Raw genomic sequence first — 18,381 nt, 5'->3', positions numbered from 1 at the left:
ACTGATGTAATATCTCTAAGTATTGTTCTAGGTACGGAAGGACCTATTGCCTGCTGCATATTATTGTTCCTGTTATGTTCATATATAGCTTTGAACATAACAGAAGACTTGTTCTCAGTGAATTGGAAAACCTTTGTCTGGGCTATATGTGGGGGCTCATATAAACTGAATGCATTCCCATATAAAAAAAATCTTCCCACATAGACATCTAGATGTCTGGGAAAAATTTCTACAGAACTTATTTCTACATAATAAGAGATGTGTGAGCAAATATTTTGCAGAAGCAGCTAAGCTTTAATAATAGCATTCACTCTTGAATCACAAGTTGCTATCCAAATCCCTACAAGTTTAAAAAGCAGCGTGCAAAACCGCTGGAAAAGAAGTGCTGATCTTCAGCAACAAGAACATAAAGTCTGTTGTGTGTCTACAGTTCTTTTTTATATTTAAAGGGGCTTTCAGGATAGAGGCCAATGTGCTTAAGACAATGTACAAATATAAAGGGACAGGAACAAGAAAAGTAGTTAAGTTTAATTTGAGAACAAACAAGTTGATGCTAAAAGGATATGATGTTATTGAATCTGCCAAGTTTATTTTATCTGCTAACAATTGCAATTTGGTACAAAATCATTCTAATTCCAGAGCTTCACTGTGCTGATCTTACAAAAGATTTCTCACCATTATAATGGCAACAAGTAGGAGACTTGGTAAGGTATGTTTTAATTAAAAACTTTATTATTTTTATTTTCATTACAATTCACAGTTTATACATGGCAAGATGACCTTTCTTACCATGTCAACATTCAGAACACTGTGCTGGGGGTAATGGTGGGGACAGGGTCTTTTTCTTTGAAGAGCCTGGCTGTATTTAATTGAACTTTGCTGATCTGAGATGTGTACTCTCATTCACTCTTCACTGATTGCTATTTACACAGATAACTTAGATTTGTAGAAAAAACAATGAAGCATCCATTAGTTTAACATTCATAATTCATAATGTCATTTACTAGTCAGACAATATGGATTTTTTGGAGTTGTGTCCAATCAATGGTCCATTTTACTTTAATGTTCTCAGAGTCAAGGGTGTGAGCCTCAAACAGCTCTGCAAGTGCAAGCCTCAGTCATTTCCATGGCATTATGCCATAGTTATGCTTTGAGAATCAGGCTGCCTATTAATCTTTTTAGGGATGTTGCATTTATTTAATATACAGCCAGGTTGCAATAGAATTAAAATAATTTTAAAAAATAATCCATTACATTATTTTAATCCTGCATTCCTTCTGAATCTTGCACACACAGAGAGATACAAAGACACAAGAGGCTTTAAAATTAAAGCCATGTTTTTTTTCTTTAAAACAACCAAAAAAATCCCCAGGATAGGTTTCAGATCTGCATATCAGCCTAGTCTATCCAAATATCCATTGATATTCAGATTGTGCTATTGATCAACTGTTGTTCACATCTGCATTTGGGTTCAGATACCTTCTATATTCTCAGTGGAGAAAGTCACAGTGATGCCAGTTTCAGCTGCATTCCCACTTTAATTCCCACCTCTAAAGTGGGTGAAAACATAGTACGTTGTAACATTCAGGAAGGCAATCCAGCAGGCAGGATCCCTGTGCTAATATAGCTTATGGCATGACATGGCTAGAACAAAATTGTCTTCGATTCCCTTTCTACCAGCAGCTTTATATTGACTAGAAATCATTCTGCTGCTGCTTAATCGGAATTTTTCTGGATTGTTGGTATGTAAATGAGTCTTTTGAATGCACCAAGTTATCAGTATTTGTTATCGCCTATCATATAATTTAGCAACACAACACTGAAGAATTTTTGGTATGTGATGTGCAGGGCTGAATTGCGGACCATAGCTTAAATGATACCTGACATGGATCCATAAATTCTACAGGTCTACAGAGTGTATATATATATATACATATCATCTGCACCTGAGTAAAACAAATGCTTGCTGGGGAACACCTTTTGCACCCTCATAATTGCAGTGCCTTTAAAGCTAGACTTAGGAGTGTTGCTTTGATGTCCTTTGATTTGGCATCTCTTTCAACGCTGGTATCCTCAGCTTTATCCACCCTTAAAACATCATTGTTTTGGCATGATGAAAGCTCAAATGAGATATGTTACTCATGCAGGAACCAACCAATCAACAGACAAAAACCCATATGAGAGTTATAGAGGTTCTGTTTCTTTAAAAGATAAGGCACTGACAAAAATTTCTTAGGTAAAAGGCTGCATAAGATTTTCTTGCCATTTACATTTAGTTCGTAGTCCATACATGGTCCATTCCTAGGCATGGTAAGGTAGACCCTGAAAAGTTTAAGGACTGATCCCTCAAAGCTACACTGTTAACCTAAACCGATATTATGCATTCGTTACGCCATATGGCACATTAGGAGAGATGAAAAACAGTCTGGGCACAAAAAAGGCATCAGACATTGCTTGTTCCAGCATTTGTCAATGACAAAAGTGCCATTCATTTTGTGTCTTTCAAAAAATACGATGGTGACTCTGAATCCTTATTGTGGTGGGTTTCAGTTGGAACTCATGCATGTGATAAAAAATGCTATTAGCATCAGTTATGAACAGGAAAAAAATCTCAGGAACTACAAGGTAATTCTAAACCATAGGCTTCTTCTTATTAAAAGATCAGGATTCAAAGTCAGTGCTACTTAATGTTTTCAATAACAGCAATTTCTTCAGCTGCACAGTGAGGAGTCAAGCCATTCATATAAATGCTGTCTGTCTTTGTAATGGCAGGCAAGATATCTTTCTCGCTGGTGAGGTGGTTGACAGACAAGGTTCTCTTGCAAGGAGTCAGGTCCTGGCTGTGGTTCACTGCCATTTCTGCAGAGAGCTTCCTTTTGATGGAGGTAGCCCGTTGGAACTTGTCATAAATCTCCACACTTAGACGCCTGCGTGTTTCTTTGAACTCTGCAGTGACATTGGCCGTCCATTCAGCTGCATGAGCTCTGAACTCTCCCACCTAAAGAACCAAACAACAGAGGGAAGAACAGAGAGGGAAAAAAAGAAAGAGAAATAACATTGCTTTATGCTTTAAAAAAAAAAAAAAAGCTTAAGCCACCGCTCCAAAGAAAGGCTCCAAAGAAACAAAGGGTAAACTGTGCCCAAAAGGCTGACAAGAAGCACATGCCCATTGGCACTTCTCCTTGGTGTCCTGAATATTCACTTTCATCAGTTCTCAGTCTCTAACTATGTTGTTCCAGTGGAAAATTTTAGTTGCCATATTAATACAATAAAAGGGATACACTGTCATAAACAGCTAAAATCGCTGCAGCAAAAACATTTTGCAGCTCTTTTTATAATTTTATCTAGGCCAGTGAGATGAAATTGCCTTTAAAAATTAAGCCCGGACAGCTGAAGGGATCCCATCTGGACAGGGAGCACTGAATTCCCTGCAATCCAGACTGCCTGTTGTTGTGTTGTTACCAGGGGAGATGTCGTGGTTATTTATGGACACCCTGGCTGCATGTATAATGATCCCTGTGAGATTCAATACTGACATTTCTAAATTTAGATGGAAAGAGCTTTTAAAAGAAAAATGTCAGCTGTCGCTGTTCTATTTTTAGTGCATCTTTCAAATGAGGATTAAGGCAAGTGACAGTTTTAGTCAAGTCAGCAGAATGGTTGCTGTTTCCCACTTCTACTGCAGTCAATATGTGAAAATTTCAAGGATACTATAATAAGGAACGCTGCTACTAATACTTTATAAGCTGATATATGCACATTCCAGATGCCCTCATTTCATAAAGTAAAGAAAGACCTCACTAATTTAAGCTAATAACCATTTCCTTTCTAACTGATTTACATGACCTTGATACAGTGGCTGGCCACTTGGCACAATATATATTTGCTCAATATAACCTGGCATGTGCATAGAAATTCATTCAGGCTTTGGTTCATCCTGTGTTTTATACTCAAAAGATATGATTCTTTAATATCATTGTAACACATACTCCCAAGTCTTTATTGTATTTGGATTACCCTTCTGCATATGCAGAATATTGTATTTGGGCCCCTTCCACATATGCAGAATAACGCACATTCAATCCACTTCCACAATTGTTTGCAAGTGGATTTTACTGTTCCGCACAGTAAAATCCAGCTGCAAAATGCATCAAAAGTGAATTGGAAGTGCATTATTCTGCTTGTGTGGAAGGGGCCTTGGTTTCAACAGAAAACATATTCCTGTTTGTGACATTTCTGTCTCTCAGTCAATTAGGATGCCATTCTCAGAGACTGTAGCTCTCATCTAAGGACGGCTCCCACTCCCACACCCCAATTTTCAGGCAGCCAGAAGAAAGCCCCCCATCTAAAGGTAATTAAAATTCTCATTTGCAAATAGACAAGGATTATTTTTTTAAAAAAAATCATTCAGTCAACCAAACACACAATGAAATAAAAGATGGAGTGGGAGCAAACAGGGGTTTATTTCCTTACCTATATACTCGGCTTTTTGTAAGAAACAAAAACACCTCCACGTGCTTTAATCTATATATATATAAATGGAACCATGTGTTTGTTGCTTTGAGAATAATGCCGCACCTGCTGGCCCAAACGCTCTGAAAATTTCACAGACACTTATTCATTCCCCCGACTGTGTTCTTACGTACCTCCCGCTGTCAGACAATACACCTGAGCCAGGTAAACCATCTTTTTCCTGGCGTACCAGGCCATGCAGCTGCCTGTGTGTAACTGTCACCCTTAGAATGTTCGTGCCCTTAGAATGTTTATACTCAAAAGATATGATTCTTTAATATCATTGTAACACGTACTCCCAAGTCTTTATTGTATTTGGATGACATTCCGTTTGGCCCCTTCCGCATATGCAGAATAACGCACATTCAATCCACTTCCACAATTGTTTGCAAGTGGATTTTGCTATTCCGCACAGTGCCCTTTTACCTCCTGCTGGCTCCAGTCACTCTGTGAAGGCCAGGGGATACACCTCCTGGCTTCCAACCCTGGAGGCATCACTATGGATATGGGGACATGTCCCCTGGCCTCCACAGAGTGATGGGAGTCAGCAGGAGGTAAAAGGGCACAGGGAGCAGCACAGCCAGTGCGGAGGGCATGCCACCGGCTGCTGGGCCAGCAGGACAGTTCATGCGAATGGCCCCGGGGGGGTGCACCGCATAGACTATGCCAGTGCACCCCCGCTCGCGTGGCCCATGCAGAAAGGGCCTCAGTGTGTAGTACATTGGATTATTTAGTTAACTAAAAAGGTATAGATGTTATGGTCATTCCCTACGGTTAGGAGCAGACAAAACATGAATGTTTTATTCAAGCTCCACTTTGAACTATTTTTATGACATTAAATTCAGAGAGGAAATGATAGACTACTGATGAAATGATTCCAAAGTGAGTCTCTTTTGAAAACACTTAAATAAATTAGTACTATTTGTTGAATTTTCAGACATTGGCAACCAAATTGATACTAGCCAGACAATATCTTTTTTAAAAAATTAAACCAAATGAATAATGCAGAATTTTGCTATTAAAAGCTTACACCCTATGTCACAAAATGGAACTTAACTTTATAATCACATAATTGTTTTATAAATAGATTCGTATTGTGGAAATTTATAACTGCAATTATTGCTTTTATAAACACTTTTAATAAAGAAATAATGAAACAAAAAAAGATCATGAAACTATGTAATGTTCTCAGTGGTGTAATTCTAAGATCCAATAGAGCTTACACACACACACACACACACACACACACACAAACTGTATTTTTTATAAAGATACAGTTTATGGATACTGTATTTTTCCCTCTTTCTATATTTTCTTACCTGTTTTTAAACTATATTTGAGAAAATTAATAAAAAATTTTTTAAAAAAGAACAAAGATCATGCTGTGTTATGTGAAGGGAGTCACTCAGAGAATATGGTCAATTTCCTCTATATCCTCTCCACCCAGATTTGCAGTTAAGTTTCTTGACATGGTATTTTTTTACCCTGCATAACACTCACCTGATCTCTGGTAACACCTGATCTATGATAAAGTTTCTGTGCATAAAATGATACTTATTGTTAAATTTGAGCAAAGGCACTTGGATACAAAACAAAAATTAAAATCTGCCAAGTTCCAAGTGCAAGTTTACAACCTTCATTATTATATCAGAAATAGATAAGAATGTTTTGATTTTAGAATATTTATTGAGTTCTTTAACTAAGAAAAAAGGCTAAACCATTCTTCTAAAAATGTCACATATTGACCCTTTTCATAAGGTGGAAAATTTGTTCCTGAACATTCAGCATGCAGAAGTGCATTTATTGGTACTAATCAGTGGTGGGATTCAAATAATTTAACAACCTGTTCCGATGGTGGGATTCAAATAATTTAACAACTGGCTGTTTACAAGCACCATTTTAACAACCGGTTCTGCCGAAGTGGTGCAAACCTGCTGAATCCCACCACGGACTAGTAATTTTTACTACAGTTCTCTTTTACGTAATTATTTTCAAACATTTAGGCTTTTCATGGTATTGGAGGTAATATTGGAGAAGGGATGTGGAAAGGTGGACTATAAATAAAGTAAATAAATAATAAATATGGCAGAAGGTGAATGGCAGATAAAAGATACATTGGAGAATGGTTGAGAAGGAGAGAATGAGGCTGGGAAATGGGAGAGGGTATGGGGGTGGCCAACAAAAACAAAAGAGGAATTAGAGTGGGGAGGCCACTACAGGGGAAAGTGAGGTGCCACTCCACAAGTCTTTGAGCGTTCCCTACAATGCAAGTGGCTTGGCCCAGTGTCTGGCACCATACAACTGGGCCATAGTTTCCTAGGTAGAGGCTGCGACAGGGGAGGAAAGAGGGAAAGCTTAAGACAGAAAGGGAAGATTAGCTGTTGGTGGGAAATAGGGTTGCCAACTCCAGGTAAGGAAATTCTTAGAGATTTGTGGGATGGAGCCTGGGGATGGCGGGGATTGAGGTGGGGAGAGACCGCAGCATAATGGATTCCCCTTTCTGAGCTAGCTGGACTAGAAGGGTATGCGGGGCAGAAATCAGATTTTGGGTGTTGGGCAGAGCTACCTCAGTCCAACACACAAGATCCACACCTCTTCCATGCCCTTCCAGCCTCATGGGACTGGAAGAGCATTGGGGGTGGAGACCTGTCAGATCTCGCATGTCAGATCTGTCAAACACAAAAAAATCGATGCCTCTTCCATGCCCCATGGGGCTGGAAGAGCATGGGGGGAGATCAAAGAGAATTTTCCCCATGCATGGTTTAAGCTTGGAGTGAACTGCCAGAGGCAGTTCTCCCTCACCCCCCACACCATTTCATAAGCTCCTGAAGTTTTGGGAAATGGTGGGGGAGGGGAAGGACTGAAACATTTCAGGTTGGGGAGGTTTTACTCGAATATTGTCAGCAATACCTGAACAAAGCCGATAAATATTGGTTTATTCAGCTTTGCCAATAATTTCTGGGTTTAAAAAAAGTCAACCCAAAATTTACTGATATTTTTCATTGGCATTCAAGCCTAGTAACAACTATGGGAGAATTACTCAGCTTTAAGGAGAAGAAAAGTTTGGATTTATTTAACAACCGGTTCTGGTGGTGGGATTCAAATGTAAACAGCTATTGTTGGCATGCTGCAGTGTCTGCCAATGCAAATTTCAAAGGCAAAGGAGTTTGCTTTAATTCCTCTGTCTTGTTTCCAGAACACCAATCCTGATGCTGTTCAAGAAACATTTGGATTATGCCAGAAGGTCCCAAGTTCAATAGCCAGCATCTTCAGTTAAAAAGGAACACATAGTTCAATGGTTCCCCACCTTTTTTCACTTGTGTTATTCTAGTCATGTGACTTCAACAGTTAACCCTCGCTTGATTGAATAAAACAGACACTTGTAAAAAATCCTAACAGCTGCTCTAGGATTAACTCCTGTTCCCCTTAGCAAACCATTTCCATAAATTCTGCCCCCATATTGGTGAATCCATTATGTAACTTTTTTTCACTTACCCCCAAAACACTGACATAATAGGTGATGTAAAAATTATCTACTGGAGACAATGGAGAATCACTAGCCCTATGCAGACGGCCCATCTGTGTGTGTTCACCAACCATGGGGAGGCCAATTGTGCCAAGCAGAGGAAATACAAGTAGTCCACACAGGATTAACAAATGGAGGAAGCTTCTGCCCATCCCCTGGGACAAATAATATTCTGAAAACATTGTCAGTTACCAGAGAGTTGGAGCGCACATACAGGCACAGTCTCCAATTGCCTGCGCAGGGCACCCACTGATCAAGCAGAGGTAGGGGGCGGGACCAGTGGACTCATGTCCTCCAATCCTCTGTATGGCAAATGAAGACTCAAACAGGTTGTTTGTGAGGCTGGGATGTCTTTCTGTTGCCCCTCCCGGCAGGGGGTCCCAACATGCAGGTGAGCCACACCGGCCTTGATTGACTGCATGGGGCCTTATGCCAGGAGGACTTATCTGGGGGGGCTTGTGCCAGCACCCAGCGCCTCCCCCCAGCCCTACTGAAGAGTGCAGCGGCCCCAGCAGCCAGGCCGCCACCCTTTCCATCTCTTTAGGAGCCCACGCTGCCACCAAACGGCCGGTCTGGAGGCTGCCTGAAAGCCAGGCCACCTTCCCCTCGCCCACCCACCAGGGAATCCCGACCAGCACGAGGACCACATTGATCTCGGTCAGCCGTGCTGGGCTCTGAAGGACCCGTTGCATCCTCCCACCCCTGCTGAGGAAGCCAAACTCACCCTGAAGGCGAGGCACCACATGGCTGGGGGCTGGGAGAAGGACCCTTGATCTTACCTCCCTACCTGATGCAAACTTGGTGCAGCTCCATACAAACTCCGGTCAATCTTGGCATGGCAGTGTTGAGGAAGGAGGGGTAGAAGCCTTATAAGGCTCCTGCCCATCCCTCCTACTGAGGTCATGATTCGTGCCGGCGACATGACTGAAGACTGGAATCCCTGAAGACTGGAAGATGGCCAATGTCACACCAATCTTTAAGAAAGGGTCTAGGGGGGACCCAGGAAATTACAGGCCAGTTAGTTTGACATCTGTTCCTGGCCAAGTTTGCGGATGATACCAAATTATGTAGGGTAGTGAGAACCACAAAGGATTGCGAAGAGCTCCAAGCAGACCTTGATAAATTAGGTGAGTGGACTAAGAAATGGCAAATGCAGTTCAGTGTAGCAAAATGTAAAGTGATGCACATAGGGGCAAAAAATCCAAACTTCACATACATGATACAAGGGTCAGTGCTATCAGTCACAGACCAGGAAAGGGATTTGGGCATCTTAGTTGATAGTTCCACAAGAATGTCAACTCAATGCATGGCACCTGTGAAAAAGGCAAACTCTATGCTGGGGATAATTAGGAAAGGAGTTGATAATAAAACTGCAAAGATTGTCATGCCCTCATATAAAGCCGTGGTGCAACCGCACTTGGAGTACTATGTTCAGTTCTGGTCGCCACATCTCAAAAAGGATATCGAAGAGATAGAAAAAGTGCAGAGAAGGGCAACGAGGATGATTGAAGGATTGGAGCACTTTCCTTATGAGGAGAGGCTGCAGCGTTTGGGACTCTTTGGTTTGGAGAGGAGACGTCTGAGGGGGGGATATGATTGAAGTCTATAAAATTATGCATGGGGTAGAAAATGTTGACAGAGAGACATTTTTCTCTCTTTCTCACAATACTAGAACCAGGGGGCATTCATTGAAAATGCTGGGGGGAAGAATTAGGACTAATAAAAGGAAGCACTTCTTAGGACTAATTAGGACTAATAAAAGGAAGCACAATATGTGATTGGTGTTTGGAATATGCTGCCACAGGAGGTGGTGATGGTCACTAACCTGGATAGCTTTAAAAAGGGCTTGGACAGACTTACGGAGGAGAAGTCGATCTATGGCTACCAATCTTGATCCTCCTTGATCTCAGATTGCAAATGCCTTAGCAAACCAGGTGCTCAGGAGCAGCAGCAGCAGAAGGCCATTGCTTTCACATCCTGCATGTGAGCTCCCAAAGGCACCTGGTGGGCCACTGCGAGTAGCAGAGTGCTGGACTAGATGGACTCTGGTCTGATCCAGCAGGCTAGTTCTTATGTTCTTATGACGTGGATGCCCATAGTGGGCATGACCACTGCCTGCCTTCCACCCTACTAAGGGCAGGCAGGGTGGGATCTCTCAGCAGTTCCCTTCCCGGGCAACAATGGCAGGCTCTGGTGATTCAGGGCCGCTCTTTTCCTCCCAATTGAAATCTAAAAGAAATTGGTGTATGCTATTGTTAACTGTTCTGAGGAGGTTAAGATGTTCTGATGAACTCCAAATAAAGATCAAGCATAGATCTGTCCATGGAAATTTGCAACAGTATTAGTAAAAACCCCACGAATGTATAGCATCGTTGTGTGACCAGAAAAAGGGTAGTAATCTTATTTTAGATAACCTCTCCATTGAGAATATCCTGAGCTGACATTCTCCTTTGCTATTGCCAGTCTCCCAGAAAGAACCAGCTTGCTATGTATTAGGACCTACTCATAATGTACTCAAACTGTTTAATCTTCACTCTTCATGCCCACTCATTCTGAAGAAGAGGACGAACAAGTGTCTCTCTAGAAATCATTATACAATGGGAAAACACAGTTATCTGAATTCACCTGGTGTGCACCTAGGAACTTTGCAAGTGACAGTCCTACAAAGACAGCCAAATGTCTTTCCCTCATTTGGTTGGCATTCCTAGGTGATCATGTCTGAAGAGGACCATGCAAAGGAAAGTTGCACAAGCTATAGCTTGGAAATTATTTGTACTGCATTAGACACAATGATCCGGTAGTGTCAACCAAGCAAGAACTGATTGTGCATTTGGCTGGCTGAGTGGAATAGTCATGAAAGGGTTTTGGTGCTGAATTCTTCAGCCCATTTTTTAAAAAGAAACTAGACATAGGGAGTGGATGATACCTATCCTGGATCAACTGTGTTGACAGCCTGTCTGCTACTAAGACTGCTTCTAAGTAAGAGTGATTATTTTCAAAATTTTACATGGTCCTTGTCCAGTATACTTCTTTTATGTATCTTCACACATTTGTGGTGGCTGGAGTTCAGTCATTCGCCTAATTAAAATCTGTTAAACAAGGATTATGATTTCTTCTTTTTTGGCACCGTCTTCAACATTATGGAATTCTCTCCCTAGCCATTTTCCTAACGATTCTCTGCTGGTAGGTAGTTTTTTTAGTTAATGCCAAAATATTTTTTCTATTATATTATTTGCTGTTCACCTTCTCTATTGTTCACTTTGAATAACTACTGTTTTAATGACTTTATTGATTTTATCTATAATTTTTGTAAGCATTTTGTTGTATGCTGTTATGTGCTATGCTTTGAAATGAGTTGTATCCTTCTGCTTTAAAGCTTGATTTTTATAACTGATGTTGCTGCTATTTTTGTACTAGGTTTGTACATTTTACAATAAATGTTCAAATCACATTTAATGTTGTTTGTAAACTTGGGTGTCTTCAAACAAAAGGACATATCCTAAACAATGCATAGCACATATAATGATCCTGCCTTTTTCTTTTGATGCTTGGATATTCTTGGTTCTGTTAAATTTATGAAGGTCTCATCCATCTCCATTACATTTCCACTGCATAACAGATGTTTATATAATAATATCACAAACTGTTGCTTGGCATTGCTAACTCTTCTGTGCCCTCATATGCACTTAAAGAAAATGTTACCTTTTCATAATATGGTTCCGTTTGCTATGTATTGTGACAGACATAAGCTCAAAAGGTTACTGATGGGAAACTGTGTAATTTTCAGACTGCCAAAGCACATAAGCAATGAACTTGTGTAATTTAGTTTTTCCTTCTCTTCATAATAATATTTTGGTTAATATTCAGCCTTCTTCTTTCCCTGAGGTATGACATTACCTTATGCTACAGTCAATTTTCGCTTAATTTGGGGTTTGGTCGTACTTCAGTAGCTAATGCTAAGCAATTGAAATTCCAGTTGTATATGCTATTTAATTTCCCCAAATATGCCAGTAAGAATTATATTTAATTTTTTCTTTGAATCTTGCGTTGTAAAAACAACAACAGAATTTAAAGGCAAAATAATCCACACTGTATAAAAAGTTATCCTTGGGGGATTATACCTTCCTTTTATGTGGACTATGTACATAATAATGCCTGCCCACAGGATTTACAATATGAGAGTGGTATCAGGAGCAACTGATAAGAATAGATACAGAAGGTGGAATAAACCCTTGCTTTGAACACTCTAACCACCCAAGATTTACTAACAAGTAATTCTCTACTATGTTATCTACTGTTGTCCTGTGAGGTTTGTGTGGACCAAATACTGCATGATTTTTAGGAAGGCTGTAAAGAGCTTTCTGTGGTAGAAGATATTTCCTGTTTGGCTGAGCTTTTGAAAATGATCAAGAATAAAAGTATTCTGGCTGTAATTATTGATTACTTTTATTCATTTTTATTTCACATATTGTGTAATTCTGAATATTTTAAAATGTTCTGCCCCATATTGGGTTGTCTTTCATATATGAAAGGCGAGTTAAAATAAACCAATGATATTTCCTGAGCCTGGAAAAGTTCATTGCTTAGAAAATATCAGCCTAACATTTAATGCCTTTTTCACAGTTCCACTTAATTCATCCATATATGCAGACTATTTTAGGATGCAGTCCTAAGAAAACTCATTTGGAAGAAAATTTCCATTAGCATTTACTACCTGTTCAGGGTGGGTTCCAATATTATGGAACATGGCACACAAAAAGAAAAATTAATAATACTTGTCTCATAATTCAGTAGGAAGTTTATTCTTTTGGCTTTACTCCTCTTTAATAAATTTATATCTTGGCCTCTCAAAACAATTAAGCATATTGACTCCTATAAAGTCTAATCAGCACTTCATAGGTGCCTGATGAGAACAAGAACATATTGATAGCTCATGCATTATTGTGATTGATAAAACAGGGGCTAGATCAATAACTGTACCGATAGGTAAGTAATGAAGTTATACTATATTGTGTACCACAGAAAGAGCCAGAGAACTAAATTTTCTTTGCAAATATATTTGGTTTCTTGTTTTTTAACTGACTTTTATTATTATGGAAAAAACTGTACATGCTTCTATCATCACCATAAAAAAACTGCCCTAAATAAATGATGGAATTAAATAATGTAGGCTGAAGACGTCCATCTTCTAAAGTGCATTGAGAGAACAATTTGAAGTCTGATATTTCAATCTGCTGCACTCTTGTAATTTTTAACAATTATGACTAATACATTGTCTGAAGCTCTGAAATCATTTTCCCTGATGCACTTGTCAATAGATTAAAAATAAAACTTCCCATTAACTTGTTGAGGATAATCTAAGTATCACATTTTCTATCAAAAGATTAGAGTTCAGAATATTTTGACTTTGTTTTTTAAAAAACACTTTTCTTCAATGTCTTAAGCACTGCAAAGTTCACATCCATTTCTGAAAGCAGATGGGCTCAAATGGAGTTGTTAGGAAGTGGGGAATTGCTTGGGCTCTTGTGCTAACTCACTGCTTAGCTAGGAATGCTATTCTACGTTCAGTTCATTGCCATACCTGAAGACTGACAGGGAATTCTTAAAATCTAAAATAACAGGCACAGAAACTTTCCAACTTTTTTGACGGCAGATAAAAGCATAAAAGTGATTATTTCATTGAGTTTTAAGGCCTCAAAAGGAGTCTGTAACTCTTAAAATCTATTGATAACTGTGAGGAATGGTTAAGTCTTAATAATAAATTAATAAACTGGCGATTTCTTCATTACTAGTGTCATGTAAGTCACTGTTCTCAACCCACACCCCCTGCCCCCAGAAGCAAAGTTCACTAAGCTTGGATGCTATTACCAGGAGGCCTCTTGGAGCCATCTTGAAAGTCTGGCGCCTTTATCTTAAAAAATGTGCAGCCAGTGCTTACACACTCAGAAATCCCCCAGAATCTGCCAGACTCTTCAACAAGTTCTATGGTGGAAAAAATTACTTTTCACACTATAGACTTCAATAGGGCTTTCTGTTATGCCCAGCTGGTTCTGTGGAAGAGGTTTCAATGGGAGGCACTCTGGTGGGGGTCTTACTCTGGGTGGGGGCATTTCCTGCAGGGCTGCTGGTGTGAGTCTCCTGAAAGGAACCAGCCAAATTTGCTAAAGTTTGTGTGGGAGAGGAAACTTTGCTTCTGGGGGAAGGGGGTGAGGGTTCAGAGAGAACTCAGTCAGCAGACTTCACGTGCAGGAGCTGTTATCTCCCATTGGAAACTATGGGGGATGGGGCACCCCCCTTGGGGGTCCATAACTTTGGCTCCCCCGAACCAAACTTCACCAAACTCAGGTGGTATCATCAGGAACAGTCTCTGGGTGATTCCCTAAAGGTTTGGTGCCACTAGCTTTAAAAATGTGCCCCTTGCAAGGACAAAACATGAAAAAACACCCCGAAAATACAAAAAATTCAAGTGGACCCGAATTTTTCAGATATACCCAAATTTTCAGGTATATCTGAATCTTTTATTTGTCTTATTTGGGCAAACAGATAATTTTATGCCCAAATAAATTTGAATCCGAATTTTACCAATTTTTTAGGGTATTTACCAAGCCTAATCAGCATACTGGTGACAAGTCAGCCAAAACTCTGCCCCAGCTGAGCAAGGGGTTGCATGTAGATGTTAAATAAGAGTGAGGATAACAGGGGCCCCTGAGGCACTCCACAGTTTAGTGGGTAACTTTGGAAAGCCATATCCCCACACCACACTTGCTGACTCCACTTCTGGAGAAATTAGGCAATCCACCACAGGTGATGTCCCGTACCCCAGCAGCAGTCAGGCGGTGGGTCAAAAGGTCATGATCGACCACATCAAATACTGCAGTAAGATCTAATAATACCAGCAGCACTGATCTGCCCTGCTCAAGCTGCATGTGGAGTATATTTATGACAGCAGTGAGGATGGTCTCTGTCCCATGCCCAGCACGGAAGCCAGACTGGTAGGACATCAAATGCGGACGTGTCTGTACTGGATGGGGCCCTGAAATCAATCCTGAAGCTGCTCCAGCACCACTCTCTCAATTACCTTCCCCCAGAAATTAAAGATTCGAGATGTGGAAGTAATTGGCCAGATCACTAGGATCTAAAGATGGTCTTTTTAAGAGTGGGTAGATCACCGTCTCCTTCAACCCACCTGGGAATGCTCCTTGCTCAAGGGAGCAGTTGATGGGGTCATAACTCCTCCTGACAAGCTCGAATTAACCAAGAGGGGAATGGATCCAGAGGACAGATAGTGGGTCTAACAGCAGCTAGAATCCTATCAACATCAGCCTGAGAGAGCAGGAAAAACTGGTCCAGGCAAGGACCTGAAGTTGGCCATGGAGCTTCCAGTGGCAGGAAGGTCATGGCAGAGCGACATGACTTTATCTGCGAAAAAGCTCATAAAAGCCTCACAGCTATGAGCCAACTCAGAACTATTTGAACCCTCATTTAGAGAGGAAAGTGACCGAATAATATGAAATAATTGCGCCGGGTGGGAGCAAACAGACACAAGACAGGACAAGAAGTAATCCCTCTTCACCCTCTTCGCCACCATCTCATAGGCTTTTGTAAACGCCCTATAAGGACGTCTCTCCACTGGCAGATATTATGCCGGTGGATGGGAGGGGGCTGTTTGCACAGGAGTGTGCAAGCGGCCCCCACAGAGGCCAGTGCAGAAGAGGCGGCTCCTCACGGAGCCACCTCTTCTGCGTCCCCCCCACTCACCTCGTCCTCCAGCGTTGGTCTGGAGGGCTGCAGGGACCCACCTATGCTGCCCTCCGACCTCCAGGGGTCAGAGGGCAGCGTGGGCGGGTCTCAGCAGCCCTCCAGACTGGTGCTGGAGGACAAGGTGAGTGGGGGACGGGAAAGCAGCGCCTTTAGCGTGGTGCAATTCGCACCGTGCCGATGGGAAGGTGGTGCTTTCCAAAAACCTCCCTCGGGAAGGGAGGTGGAAAGTGGCGCCTTCACGCCGCTCAGGGCCGCACAGGACAGCACTGCTGCCTTGCAACAGCGCTGCCTGTACAAACAGCTCCCCAGGGACCAGTGTTTTTCGTCCCTGGGCCGCTGTTTTTGGCCCCGTGCAGAAAGGGCCTTCATCACGAAACCTCCTCCATACTCACTGTAGTCATATAAGTTCCCTTTTCATTCAGCGTAACTCCTTGGAGTACCTGGAAGCCAGCCATGAGTGGAGGCACAAGGACACCGGGGAGCAATCACCTTGATGGCATCAGAGAGCCTGGAATTCCAGTCCTCTACCTGCTCATAGTGGGTGCCAGTGGGCTCAGGATCCCGCAGAGCATTCAAGAAACCAATAGGATCCATAAGTCATTGCGACTGGGCATAAATCAGCCTGTCGCCTAGACAGGGTTGGCGCAGCAGACCCACCTGGACTTTCAGGGCATAATGGTTGGACCATGGCACTCTGTCCACAGAGGATACGACTATCTCAATTCCTGCCCCAAAGACCAAATCCAGCGTGTGACCAGCCTCATGAGTGGGACAAGAGTTAATCAAGGAGAGACCCAGTGTGTGACCAGCCTCATGAGTGGGACCAGAGATAATCAAGGAGAGACCCATAGATGACATCAGGTCCACAGCCACTGAACAAACGGCTGCATCCACATGGATGTTAAAATCTCCCAGGACAATAAGTCTGGGGAACTATAATGCCCAATCGGCTACTGCCTCTAGCAGCTGTGGCAGGCCATCCCCCAGTGTCTAGGAGCAGCAGTGCTGTAGTGGTTAAGAGCAGGTGTATTCTAATCTGGAAGAACTGGGTTTGATTCCCCACTTTGCCGCCTGAGCTGTGGGGGAATTCAGATTAGCCTGTACACCCCAACACACGCCAGCTGGGTGACCTTGGGCTGGTCCAGGGGTAGGGAACCTGCGGCTCTCCAGATGTTCAGGAACTACAATTCCCATCAGCCCCTACCAGCATGGCCAATTGGCCAATTGGCCATGCTGACAGAGGCTGATGGGAATTGTAGTTCCTGAACATCTGGAGAGCCGCAGGTTCCCTACCCCTGGGCTAGTCACAGTTCTTCTAAGATCTCTCAGCCTCACCTACCTCACAGGGTGTTTATTGTGAGGGGGGAAGGGAAATGAGTTTGTTAGCCCTTTTGAGTCTCCTTGCAGCGGCTGGAAGGTGCCATTCCCCCCCTTTCCCGAATGCCTTACCATCCCTCTGAACTTCCGGCGCATCGCCCAAGCCAGGGGACACCCCCCCCCTTCCTGCGACTCCAGAGCTGTCACGCAGGGCAGGGGGCATGTCCCCTGGCCTGGGTGATGTGCCAGAAGGTCAGAGGGATGGTAAGGCATTCAGGGGATGGCGCAGCCTCCGCGCAGGCTGCACCGTCTTCCCCGCCCCTACTGGGACCGTCCGTGCGAACGGTCTCGGGGGGGGTGCATCGGCGTTGTTTACGCCAACACCCCCCCTCCCCCCGCAGCATGGCTGTGTGGAAACGGCCTTTGTTTGCTTGTTATTAAGCCTCAGGGAGTCATTTAAGAGTGCCCAATCCAGCCTGATAAGAGCAGCCAGTTTTGGAGGGAAAAGGAAAAATCTCCTCACAGTGCTAACGATATATATCCAAGAGGTAGCAGTTAGAATAGGCTGACAGGATCTCCTGAAGAGCCTTAGGTGTGTGCCCACTCAGTCCGTGTCAGATCTCTCAGCCTTACTTTTCAGCCCTCTATAGCCCAAAATGGACTTACTCCACCCTTTTGAGTGGTGTAAGTCTAATGCCTACACCAAGGGCTTTCACAAGCCAAAAGGTCAGTGGAAGCTGATTAAAGTTGGCTCCACTCTGAGAACAGCCCCAGTCATGGCGGTTTCCTCCTGGATGCCAACACAGCTCTGGGGGCTGGGCTCTCATCCAGGTTAGGCCCTGCTGAGATCCACAGTTCCAGCTTGTTTCCCAGTTTGCCCTTGGTGGTTGAAATGCACTGGGGTTGGGGTTGGGCAAATGTACCAGCTCAGTCCTGTGCTGACTACACAAGCCAATCCCCCCTCCCCATAGGATTGTGTTCTAGGTGTCTATAAATAACAGCACTACATCAGAAGATCATTTATATTGTTGCAACAATAGATGCAAGTGTTCTTGAGCAAACCTCAACTTGATATCCAGGTGATTGGGGGAAGGGTCATAGTGAATTTGGATAAGTGTATATATATATATATAAAACTTTTTGATATGTTCTATTCAATAATGTGTGTTTTTTCATTAAATATTTATTGTGTTCTAATGTTCTAATGTTGAAAAGGTTTCATTTCAACACAGAATAATAAAATCAATAGCAAAACCCACTATTTT

At 42.4% G+C, this 18,381-nt stretch overlaps 1 protein-coding gene across 2 annotated transcripts in view; it reads right to left on the bottom strand.

The window, feature by feature from the left end:
* Window positions 1-710: 710 nt before the first annotated feature.
* The window catches only part of KCNK2 (potassium two pore domain channel subfamily K member 2), a 152,662-nt gene continuing 134,991 nt past the window's right edge, over window positions 711-18,381 (bottom strand). For both annotated transcript variants that reach the window (XM_048493879.1, XM_048493963.1), the window contains exon 7: window positions 711-2,998. In XM_048493879.1, coding sequence (XP_048349836.1) covers window positions 2,681-2,998 — 318 coding nt within the window. In that variant the 3' untranslated portion in view covers window positions 711-2,680. The remainder of the gene's footprint in view (window positions 2,999-18,381) is intronic.

Source organism: Sphaerodactylus townsendi, linkage group LG01, assembly GCF_021028975.2.
Source record: "Sphaerodactylus townsendi isolate TG3544 linkage group LG01, MPM_Stown_v2.3, whole genome shotgun sequence".
NCBI classification, from domain to species: domain Eukaryota; kingdom Metazoa; phylum Chordata; class Lepidosauria; order Squamata; family Sphaerodactylidae; genus Sphaerodactylus; species Sphaerodactylus townsendi.
Note: the sequence above shows the minus strand (reverse complement) of the source record. Positions and strands in the feature narration are given on the sequence as shown.